The following is a 12,966-nucleotide window of genomic DNA, read 5'->3' as shown; positions in this document are numbered from 1 at the left end:
CTGTATTCCTGATAGCATTCACTCCTTGTCCCTCATATGTTTTCCTGCATTTAGTTTTTACGTTCCCAGGTGACAATGATAAATCATTTGTCTTTTAAAATGTTCATACCTATTTTGGTCAATTCTTATTTGAAAACTAATTCTTTAAACTTTGAGTTGACAAGTGGCATAGTTTGAACACAGCTATCCAATCACAAGTTCATTAAGGTGCATATTAATTCCACTTGTCATTAGTTCGGATTCTGTACAACATTCACAGGAAGTTACAGCTATTCATCAGTCCAATGCCTATTTTGAATAAAAATACTTAGAGTGCAATTTCTTCATGGTAGAGTTGCGCAAAATGTGATCTACGTCAGCTCATTTCTGTTCTCATTATATTTGCATAGTAAGCTATTGAATTTGCATAGCTGAGGAACATGCTTCATTCATTCAGATGATGATATTTCGCCAAATAAAATAAAACTGATCAATTACTTTGATTAACATTTTGTAGATATATCATCTTTGAGTGCATTTACTTTCTTCCCTTAAGGGCTGCTGGTACTTTTGTTGAGTATGCAGCTCAATATCTAAGAATAATATAACTAATACCACCATCTACATCTTAAATGATGAAAGAGGGCATAGGTATTTGTATCCTTGATATTTTAATTTCTTTATTTTAAAAGGGATCTGCACCCTCGAGGGGGCTTCAGGCGGCCGGACAAGGTAAAAGAACGCATGACACATTCCTCGATTCGGAGTGTGGGGCGAGTCAAAGCTGCTGGAGGGCGTACGGGGCACAGCAGGGGTAGGAAAGATGCAAAAGGTATGTTGTACAACATTGATAGAGAGCCATCAGGCTCTGTTTCAGTTGCGCTTTGGTCGGTAATGAAATCAGAAAACTCATGTCAGCCATGAAGAATATCTTAAGCAGACGTGTGGTCCCAGTGAGTCGAAGGGGGGCAACAAAAAGGGTAACCTTCATTAAAGATTTACAAATAAAGCCATGCATAACCTTTGTGGAACTCCCTTCCCCTACAACTTCGCTCGGAAGCTAGTTTGCTTCGGTTCCGCAAGCTTTTAAAAACTTTTCTGTTTTCTGCTTAACCCCCGCATTACTCTGTAGTTTCATTCCCTGGTGAGCGCTGGGATGCCTTTTGGTAACCAGGCGCTATATAAAGGACGGAGACCGATCAGTAACTTTCATGTTTTAATTGAGAGACTTTTACTTACATTTATAATGCCTAACACGTCTTAAACATTACAATACGGCTGCAAATTAAGTTGTGGTATTAGCCCATTGGGTTTTGAAAGTTAGGAAAAAAATGTACAACCTATGAATCAAATGGAACTAATTTGAATAACAAGTCATTTTCCTAATAATCAGTGATGGTTCCGGCCCTCCGGGATTTGTGTTGGTATTTGCATTTGTACTTGCATTTCCACTACCCTTTTGCATTTACATTGTCAAGTCTGGCTCTTCAAATGTTTATTGGATTGCTTAAAGAGCCCTGTTTTTGCTTTGTTAGATTGCAGAAACAAGATAACTGTCCAAATGATCCACAACCATTGATGCACATTTCACTTGAAAGAGCGATTTTTGGAAGTTGAATAACAAGTTTATGGATTTATGGAAAAGGAATGCACTTTAATACAATTTTAATTTGCCACAAATATATGAATTTGATTTGTGTTTAATGTCCATACTTTTCAACCACAACAAGATGATGGACAGAGTGGTGAAACTTTTAAAACACTCACCAACAGTCAAGAGATCTGGGTTGAGTTCATCATTCTTTTGCTCACTATGCCACCCCAGTTTGAACTCAGCCATTTATAAATTCGTCTTGACCCTGCTCCTCACGGGAACATTCTGACCCGAACTAACAATCCAGCTACTGCCTGGACTGAAAACAAGCATCCTCAAACCACATGTGGGTCCCTTGCTCAGTGTTCTACTGGATTCAACTTAGCCTGGCTGATGAGGGATGAAACCCCGAAAGTGATCCCCAAGATGCTTGTTTCCGTTTCAGAGAGGACCTGGTCTGGCAGGTCGGGCTTGAATGTTCCTATAGGGAGCATGGTCAAAACTGATTTGCATTTAGCTGGGTCCAAAATGAGGTGGCATGGTGAACAAAAGAACAATGGATTTAATCCAGATCTCTTGACTGGGGATGAGTGTTTGAAGAGCACAATGTCCATCTTGTTGTGCATGACCTTTCAACCTTCATGTATTGTCCCTCCAATTTGAGTGGCGTTAAGTGACTGAAAAAAAGTGTAAGCACCAATACATTTATTTTTATGTCTGTTTAAAGCCAACAAACAATGTTATTGTTTTAACACATTCTTATTGTTTTTGTACCACATTATTCTGTGTAATTGCCAAAATAAAATTAAATGATAATTTGAGAAAGCAAAGTGTACACTACCGAAAGGGTTTCTGATAGAACTCTGTGTAGAGTGAAGAACAAATGGGCGTAGACTCCTATTACAAGTTGCACAATACTTAGCACTCAAAATTTCCAGATCTAGAATCACTTATTCAGGTGGGTAATTGTATCCCTATAACTGAGCAATTATTACTTTTTCTCCTAACAATGGGGGATAAACCATGTGAACTTGAAATTACTGGGTCAAATCTGATTGCTTGTGTCCTGTTTACTACCTGCTCTAAGCATGTGGTAAATATGACTGTGGGTGCCTATGCAGATGTGGGGTAGGAGGTTGCTGGGAAGTGTTAGCGGTCAGGGAAGGCATGGGGCTGGCTAGGGAGCTGGGAAGGCAGGGGCCAATTGCACTTTTCAAGAACTGCCTCCCAAACTCATTCAATCTTATCAGGAGGCATTTCCACCTGGTAGAAGTTGGCTTAATGTTCACACATCTAATTATTGTGGAGGCAGAAACACTGGGACACATGATCCGGCAGAGTGCTATTCCACCCAGGGATATTGCTCCTCCTGACCTATAATCAGGCCCGTAGACACTGATTTAATACCTCATTATTTAAATCATGCCTGGCTTGAGAGCATTGGTGCACACTGCTTCAATGTGGATCTGCACTACACAATGCCGGACACACAGTGAGAGGGGGTTGCTATCACAACCCCACACATTCTTTATCTTTCTTTGTTTTCCAGGCACATCTTGGATTGGTTAGGGGCACCTTAGAAGATGTGTATAACTTCTCTATTCATCCACCCATGCTAGGCATCTCAAATACTGCACACATACCTGAAGAGTACAGGTATAGAAGTTGATGCACCTTTGGAAGTAGTATCTGACCCAGACCAATTGTGGAAGGGGGACAGGTATGTCCCAAACAGTGTCATATTTGCCTACAGCACTTCAGTGGGATTGGCAGTAAGTAGCATCCTGGGCTCTCCATGTCCCAGTGTGAGGCAAAGTCTATCACTTGTATGGGGATTAGCGCCATGCAAAAAGAATGAATTCACACTAGGAACAGCAATCTGTAGTAATCACTGTACATATTGAACCCATATGTACTTCTAATTAGAGGACACAAAAACAATACAACTATGATTTGTGCACAAAACGCAAATTATGTATCCAGGTCCTTTGTATGTCCAGCCATACAGTAAATGTAATTAGGTGCAAATTATGTCATCAGTGATGTCACTGACCATTTCATGAGTGATGTAATATGTGAGGGTATAAGCAGTGCATTGAGGTGGCGTACGTTCTAGTTAGATCAGGTAAATATAACTGCTGAAATTTTCTGGTTTTGCATGAGTGAAATCTGAGCCTAACTATATTGTCCCTATAACCTTGTTTTTTTCAGTGAATATCTAAGATTTTTTAAATTTTATCTCCAAACTATAACGTCCCTTTAACCTTTTGTTTTTATATATAGCCCGTCCCGACGTTGTCCGGGTATGAATTGCTTCCGGCCAGTAGTATATCGTTTTGTAGGATTTCGTTTTGATAGCATTTCTTATCTGTGACAGACCTGTGAAACGCTCCGATTCACAGTGCACAGCTGATGCACTTAAGAGTGTGCGTTCGGTAGTGTGTGAACTCGAGTTTCCCTACTTTATTTTTCCTTGCAATATTATATAGCGCGAAGTCGACAACATGGCATGAGCACAGATTACATTACAGAAGAACACATTAATTTGTGGTAGGCACGGGAGACAAAGCGACTTGCCTGAAATCACAGGATGTTGAGCGGATGCCGAGATTCGAACGTAGCTCCCCAGCACTAAAGTTCGCAATTCTAGAACTTGTGGCAGGAGTTGTGTCTAAAAGTGTATGTCGCTGCTGGCCATCAATGAGAGAGACATGTGCATTTTTCAAATGGGTGGTGAAAAAATATGAGTATGTTGCTGAAGATGTGGGCCACCGTGCCACCAATGTACTTACCAGGGGAGGGTAAACACCCATTATTCCGCAACTTTCTTTCCGCATACCATCACTCTGCATACTTTCATTACGAAAGTAACATGACTCCGCAATGACATTATAACGCATGGCATTACATTTTATATGCTTTTACCACGCATACATTTACAACGAAATTCGTTGTAAATACATGAATGGTAAAAGCATGTTTATTTTTAATGTTTGAATAAGGTAAGTATGGGTATAGGGGTATATGTTTTGGGGTACTGAGGTACATGTTTTGGGGTGTTTGCGTATTTCAAGGGTTCAGATATAGTTTTGGGCTATGGGGTACAGGGGTAGTTTTAGGGTTTAGGGATAGGTATGGGTTTTGGGGTACAGGGGTATTTTTAGGGTTCAGGGCTAGGTTTGGCCTTTGGGATATAGGGGTATTTTTAGGGTTCAGGGGTAGGTTTGGGTTTTGGGGTACAGGGATATTTTAAGGGTTCAGTGCAAGGTTTGGGTTTTGGGGTACAGGGTTATTTTTATGGTTCAAGGGTAGGTTTGGGTTTTGGGGTACAGGGTTATTTTTTAGGGTTCAGGGCTAGGTTTGGGTTTTGGAGTAAATGGGTATTTTTAGGGTTCAGGGGTAGGTTTGGGTTTTGGGATACAGGGGTATTTTAAGGGTTCAGGGCTAGGTTTGGGTTTTGGGGTACAGGGGTATTTTAGGGTTATGGGGTGGGTTTGGGTTTTGGGGTACAGTGGTACTTTTAGGGTTCAGGGCTAGTTTGGGGTTTTGGGGTACAGGGGTATTTTAAGGGTTCAGGGGTAGGTTTGGGTTTTGAGGTACAGGGGTATTTATAGGGTTCAGGGGCTAGGTTTGGGGCTACAGGGGTATTTTTAGGGTTTAGGGATAGGTTTGGGTTTTGGGGCACAGGGTATATTTATAGGGTTAGGTTGGGTTAGTGTTTAAGGGTGTTGGGGTATTTTAAGGAGTAAAGGTGGGTTATGATTATGGGGTGCAGGGGTATTTAAAGGGAGCAGGGTGGGATAGGCACACAATATGAGACATGACATGAAGAGCGGAACGTACCACACGCCCCCAGCGTTTGTCATGCCCCCAGCATACGCCCACAGCACAACGCTGACACGCCCACAAGGGACTACTTTGCTGGCGCAGTTCTTTTACCTTTTAAATGTATATGGTGGGCGTCTGCATAGCCTATGTCCTTCTGCTGCAACTGCCCTTTCCAACGCTGTATTGGGTGTTGTGATTGGTGCTGTGGTTCCTGAGATTACCCGCCTCAAAGTTTGGGCTCTCTCTTTATTATATTAGTATGGATATATATATATCTGTGTGTGTGTGTGTGTGTGTCCATATATTCACACACAAAAAACAAAGGTTACAGGGACGTTATAGTTAGGTTGATGTTTTACCCACACCAAACCATAGCAATTCACTAACTCATATTTATATTGATCTTAAGAAACTCTATCTTGAGGTTTCAAGTTACTTAAGGGCACATGTTATAGTTTATTAAGATAAGCATAACTATAAGTATAACTATAACAGCTGAATTTCTACAGTTTTTTGTGGGTAAAACGTCAGCTTTACAGTTACAGCTCTATAACCATTGTGTATTTCAGTGAATTTCTATGTTTTTTTAATGTAAAGTTATATATAATAACCGTATGTTAATACAACCACTGCCGCGTGCGGCCTTAGGTGGCAGGTGATGGCGGCAGGGCCTGCAACCAACACCCTCACATGCATCCAACACCATCCTTTACAAGATTTAGGCCATCCCCGGTGGAGGTATGATGTGTGAGTGGGTGAGGTTTCTTTTCCCCATTTGGAACGGGCTCTGCAGAGTCTCCACCTCTCTAGATATCTATAAATGTATTTCTTTAATAGCTCCCAAAATACTGAACAGATATACCCCAAATCACAAAAAGCACAATCTGTGGCGCAAGATCTAGCTTTCTGCCCAATTTTGTGTAATTACATTCAGCAGTTCAGGCCGTAGCTGTCTCTAAACCATGCAAAAGCCCAATAGAAGTTGCTTGTGGAAAAAGCCCTTTGAGATCCCCACACCCCCCTTTTTCTCGGCCCCACTTCACGAATCACCCCAAAACTTTCCAGACAGCAGCTGAAATAAGTTGTACACTAGTGTTAAAATGTTTGTGTACAGAAATCAAACGACGCCAAAGTTATTAGCAAAACAAAAAACGCTGTATCTATGGGATATAGTTCATCCTAGGTATAGCCAAATGCACCACTGGGCCTTGTTTTAAAACAAAATTAGATACAAGACCTTATCCTCCACTCCCCAAAACTCTGCTGCTAAAGGGGATTTTAGAATTTGCCTTGTGATTTTAGTGAACACATGCCAGCACTTCACTTTGATAAGTGTTCCAGCTCCAGTGCAGGTGACTATCTGCCATTTTTATGGACTGATCAATATCTTGGCTACAGTCTGATAAAGACATATCGAAGGGCATGGTCAAGTTTGTGATATTTACATTTTTGTTAAAGAGGAAACAAACAAATATCAGAGATGTGTGTTATTTTGCTAATTCACAACATTTTGAAAGCATGTCCACTATTACACTATAAAATTGCTGCCACCTCATCTCCATTAAAGCTAGGTTGGTCATGAAAGTTTTTTTTCAAAAAATTGGGTTGTGGGTAAAAAAAGTTTGCGAAGTGTTGCTTTAGGAATTAATATTGTGGGGGCCCACAGGGCCCCTATCATGTTTTGGTGTTTATGTGGAACCTTGTCACCAGTACTGCACTCATGGCAGATTTTAAATATTTTTAATGTCATTCATATGCTGTATCATAACATTTCACCAGTGCTGTATGTTATGCCCCCCTATGCATGTATTTTTAAGCAGTAGTAGTATTAGTATGTTTATTGTTCAGTTAATAAAAACTCACAATTTTAAAACGTACAAATATTAAAAGTCAGTACTTCTTTTAAAACAGAAGGGAGCAGGGCTCCAGTCTTTAAAAGCATAAAAGTCTCAGCTTAGGGTGCTTATGATTCGGTTGGGTTTACGTGGCCATAATGCTTCCAGATTTCCAGGGGAAGATAGGCAAATGTTCTTACTTTGTTGTTGTTTGGCCTATGCATGTATTTTTAATTGATTGTAATATGGGGAGTTGGGATAAAAAACTATTTGGTGGCAAAATAAATTGACAAGAAGAATTAAAGTTTATTTATGTGGGTTTGTTTTTATTCATTTCCATGTGTATATTGTCATGCTAAGACATTTCGGTTCTTATAAACATTACAATAATAGAACAAGTGAAACATTACAAGTAAACTGAATGTTTCCACCATACGTAAAAAATTGAAACACAGCTTGCAATAAATATTCCTTGACACATTTTAAAATACATTCAAAGTCCGTCCACAATGTTAATATTTATGGCAGGGCATTTTGTAGCTTAAGTGTCACTAAAGAGAAAGAAAGACATCCAGAATTGGTGCATGATACACGAGAAGGGCGAGTTAGCAGAAATAGAGAGCTCAGACAGTGTCTTTATGTTTGTAGGTGCCCGTTCTAGGGAATCTATAGTCCTATTGTAATCATGAAAGATAAGGAATAATTCGAGTCCCGAGAGTGAGACAAGCTCACGGAACCCGATTTTTTAAGAAATTTAGATTATAACACTCTTCTGTAAGGCATTAAACATATACTAGATATGGTGTTCCTACTTTTATTACATGTAATAGACTTTTACTTGTAATGGATAAGACTAGGCAGGTACACGTTTTCATCTGATGGAACCTCGCAGGAAACTTTTCATAGCCTTGTCTATAGCAAGTCAGCCAGTAATGGGAGATGGAGGTACTGGGGCAGTACATGGCGATATAGGGCAGGAGTTTCACCCCAATCATCCGTCAACGGTCATTACGAGTTTGCTGGTATGGAAACAGGAAAAACTTGTTGGGACACATTTACTGTACTGTATATGTTTCCCATTTTCAGATCCATCCTTGCACATTGCAGAAGGGTAATGTGCACATTTTGGCAAAATGCGTAATTAGTCAGGACCCAACTTGTAATGCGGATTATTAATGTGATTTTCTTCTAAACTATTCAATACAACACCTGAAAAACACCTGAAAAAAAGTAAATCAATCAACTGAGAATGTTAGATTTAGATTTAAAAAATGTTTCCCAGAGAATTTACTAATATACCTATGTATGTTCTTTGACGGCAAGCTTGTCGGAGCGTTGATTGATATATATATATATATATATGTAGATAAATGTATGCATGTGTATACATTTATATATGTGTGTGTGTGTGTTCAAACATACTTATACTTTCGGGGATTATTGAGGTGTAAAGGAACTGGGAATGTGAAATGTACATGTATTTATATATGTAAATGTACATGTATTTATATAGCGCAAATCACCCACCGTGGTAGGTATCTAAGTGCTTGCTTAGGGAACCCGTCCTGGTATTCCCCTGTGAGAAAACGCCAGCAGGGTATCCAAAAGGTGAAAGCCAGGCATCCCGCCGCGAGGGGCCGTTGTGGAGATTAAGCAAGCTATTGCCCAGAGTCGCAGTGTGAACCCGTGAGTCGAGTAGGCACCGGAGCGAGAATTATTGAGTCCGTGGAATTTTTGAGCCCAAGACCCGTCGAGGCGGGGAATTGAACCCTGGTCCAGGGCCGATCTCAGCTTCCGGGTCTGCCGCCTCTAACCCCTGAGCCACACTAAAGAGACAGGAAAGTGTGAAATAGTGTTCATTCTAAGGCAATGTCACATGACCATTCCAGGCTGACCAGGTACAAGCAAGCCCAGGCCCATGTCTTGACACCCTCTATGTAGCCATAAACGATGACCAAGTCAAGCTTCAGGGACTTCGAGGGAGAGCAGGCACTTTCTCTGTGGGATTCGTGGGTTTCTAATGATACTATATATTTATGTGGTGACAGGAGGCTACAGAAAGAAGAGGTCTATTGTTGCCATTTAATTTGCCTTGCTTTTTTAAATCCACATTTGCTTGCATGACCCATTGCCAGTGCCCCTAGAAATACAATCAGTGTTTGAAGAGCGGCGCAAGCTTGTCTCATTCAGTATGCATATCAGTAAGTGCGTCATTTGTGTGAGTGGTTGCAGGCAGCGGCCTCCATTTTTGGTGTCTGGGGCGAATTTTTCATCCTCAGACCAAATGTGGAAAAGAGAGGAGAGAGGGATATGAGAACTGTAACAAAGGGAGACCGGATGACGAAAAACCTGTAAGAGTGGGATAACTGGACAAGAGAATCAGAGTGTAGTGGGAAAAGAGAGCATGTGGTGGAATCAGCTATAGGCAGTATTTGTTTTCAGCAACTCCAATTTTCAGCACGACTTGTGACTCCTGAGAAATGCTTTGGTCTGTGCGCTATTTATGTGTTTGTTTATTTATTACTAAAAAAAATACTGCACATTTTTCCATTCCGAGCAGTGAGCCGTGCACATGACTCCTTCAGGCTCTAAATACCAGTTAGGAGGATATTGCCCCCTCTAGCTGTGTCCCCTCAGTTGCAAAGAGCTCTAATGTGGGAGGACAGGACACCGTATATTCCTTCTTCTATGTTATTCTTTAGGGATTTATCCTTTTATGACTGTTGCCATGAAACAAAACACAAGTAAATTTCCCGATAACATTTGACCAATTCCAGCTGAGGGTCCAAAATGGTTGCAAAATGTAATACAAAGCAAACACTAACAAAAATCACTACTAGAACATTACAAAAGAGGCACAGGCTGGAAAGATTTACGGTATCCAGTATAACACCATAGTTTCTATGGCAACTATGAAAGAGATAGTCATATTGCTAAATGTCCTAAGATGCTATGAAAAATATAATACTGTCTACGGTGCCGCTATTTGTGTCCAAATGAATGTTTTCGATTGCATTCCTTCAACTGCTTGTGTGCAATTAAGATCGTATCATGAAATCAAGATATATTGAAATGCAGTCAAGCAAATGACCCTCATTTTGGCTACTTGTATTTTTCAGAATGCAAAACAATGTGCCTGGAGTTGGGGGAGCTGCGCCCCGCGAGCAGCTTTGACGCGGCAAAGCGTGAAGGCAGTGACACGGCGGGAAGGATGACGCAGTAGCGGAATGTCTCCATTCCACCACGTGACAGCAAGCAGCTGGGCGCAATAGAGCGTCTGACGTCCCCTGGAAGGATGGACTTTGTTAGCAATATTTTACATTCCAGACTGTGGGAAATGCACTGTCTTGCCTGCTGCTGCCATGGACGACGGGCGACTGTCTGCCGCGCCGCGGAAGATGGTGGTCAAGACGCTGTTGGCCAGAGCATGAAGCTGTGGTGGACCACCTGTTTTGCCTCCCCCTTCGGAGCATTGTCGTTAAGAGCCTAATTATGCCACTGTAATGAATATGACGTTTTCCGTGTTTTCTGATGAGAGAGTGGGTCGCACTTTTCCTACCTGTGTATGTTTTCTGTCGCCACATGGCTGCTGTCCCTCACACAGAGGCGGTACCAATTCTAGGGTCCCCATTCGCTAAGCTTCTTCCTGGCAGAATGTACACTTAAGCCAGAAAAAAAAGACAATGTATACATGCATAATTGACAAAAGAAATAGCTGACAGATTGACATGCGAAAGTGTGTGAATATTTAGCAGATCATAACAGAATTGGGACTGTTAAGTGGTTGCACCTGGAGAGAGAGTCTGAAATGACTGGAAAATGGCAAATTATGCTAATTAATTTACACCCATATAGTAGTATCTTCTGTAGCATTCACAAATGTTAAGGAATGCGCTTGCTACTCCCATCTAAGTACCCAATTTGCACTTGAATTGGATCTGTCAAGTTCTGAGGCATTGGGATAAACTTCACAGACCAATCTAGTATTAAGTAAGATCTGAGTAGAAAAAATACAAAATGTGAAGTAAAAATTAGTAACTTCAAAATAACGACTATTGTTGACTATTCCACACACTACCCGTGCATAATCTACACTACACATTGCATTTATTACTCGCAGGTAAAGTTAATAAAATGTGAGTACGCCTCCATTCCACATGAATATAATATACGTTTGTGAGTATATTCTGCAGAGCATACATTATGCACCAATGCAAGAGTCACATGGAGATGTATTTCATTATCCAGATTGTCAGTCAAATTTATGATACTCATATGTAGTAATTTTCCCCTTAGTGTTGTGAATTAGCCCCTAAATTGTCTTTGCCTGTCAGTGGGAAACATATCGAAGCCTTTATGAAACTGCTTCATACTTAAGGTGTCTCCATCAACAAATAGTCTGACCTGCCTGTGACATTTCTTATGGCCTGGTCAATCAGACCTGAGGAATCACGCAATGTGCATGACCGGTTAACAAAGATATTAAGAGGCATGACTAGCCGATCAGACATTCTCTATATCTGCATCGGCTGCTGGAAGCCAAACGACCAGGCTAAACATTATGTCTCACTTTCCAGCATCAGTTCAATGGAGTCATATTCAAACTGGGTAATGCCCTCTTCCACGCTATACTCTTAAAACAAGAGAACAACCAGAGTTTGAACGTGTTAATAATATTCTACTGGACAGGAAGACAACCCTGAAATCTCCAAAATAAAATCAAGTCGTGTGAATAGCTGATGCAGTCCTGGGTTTCACGTGCATTTTAGTGTTTGCAGTTAGGCTGTTTCTGTTAAACAAATATATGACTCCAGTACTGGAAGGAAAGAAACCAGCATCACCAAGCTGGTAGGGAAGAGTCTCGTGTGCAGCCTTAAAACATTAGAGCGTGACACAAGGAAGGGAGCCAATAGGAGTGAACACACAGAGTTATAATTGCAATGTAGTCCTTTACACAGTTGAAGGAAAGGACTCAGGAGGAGAAGGATGGATACACCTAAAAACTCCAACAGTATTAGGTGATGGGTATATACTCCACTGGACTGAGCTAAAAGTAGACTGACAAAGTGTCAAGCCAATGGTTGAAAGAGGCAGGTCGAAGAAAGCTAATGGATGGGTCCAACCCAAAGCTCTATGTAAATTGTTAGCAACAAGCTTGTTTGACAGCTGTGCAGTCAAAAGCCAGAACTAAAAAGTGGCTGCTGCTCTCACTCAATAATGGGGAAATTGAGCTATCGGAAACCAGAAGCACAGTTCTAGCTTCTGTTGCAAAGGTTGTCTGTAGCCGGACTGCAAGGCTCTATCTGAGAGGGAAACCTTAGCGCTGGAACACTCTGTTATAAGTAACAAGGAACTTTATAAATTACTTTATTATTAATTGAGGCTTACGCCATCTTGATTTGATAACCAGTCATCTTCCAGTCTATTTCTATTGCTGTTGTCACCATGGGCATAAAATAGAGGTGGTCAGTGATAGCACTTGCGGCCCCAAACGCGGCTCTTGCTATCCCCAATCTCCGGGATCAAGAAGCCAATAGCATGAATAGAAAATTAATGTTGCCACTTTAATTTAGGACTCAGGGAGTGCTCTTCTTGTACGAATGGAGCTGTTCGGGATTAAATAGAAGGATATTGAAGGACTTTGGGAGGGATAAGGAATAATCCCTTTTACGAGATGAGGGGTAATCCCTGGAATATCAACAATGCTGAAAGGGCACACAATGCCACTTC

The 12,966-nt window shown here is 41.0% G+C and overlaps 1 protein-coding gene across 1 annotated transcript in view; it reads left to right on the top strand.

Moving 5' to 3' along the window:
* The window catches only part of SHISAL1 (shisa like 1), a 618,079-nt gene extending 607,131 nt beyond the window's left edge, over positions 1 to 10,948 (top strand). Inside the window, exon 5 of the mRNA XM_086952732.1 lies at positions 10,356 to 10,948. Coding sequence (XP_086808858.1) covers position 10,356 — 1 coding nt within the window. The 3' untranslated portion in view covers positions 10,357 to 10,948. The remainder of the gene's footprint in view (positions 1 to 10,355) is intronic.
* The last annotated feature ends 2,018 nt before the right edge of the window (positions 10,949 to 12,966 follow it).

The sequence above is a fragment of the Lissotriton vulgaris genome, chromosome 1_2 (genome assembly GCF_964263255.1).
Source record: "Lissotriton vulgaris chromosome 1_2, aLisVul1.2, whole genome shotgun sequence".
NCBI classification, from domain to species: Eukaryota; Metazoa; Chordata; class Amphibia; order Caudata; family Salamandridae; genus Lissotriton; species Lissotriton vulgaris.
The sequence above is the reverse complement of the archived record's forward strand: the minus strand, read 5'-3'. Positions and strand labels throughout refer to the sequence as shown.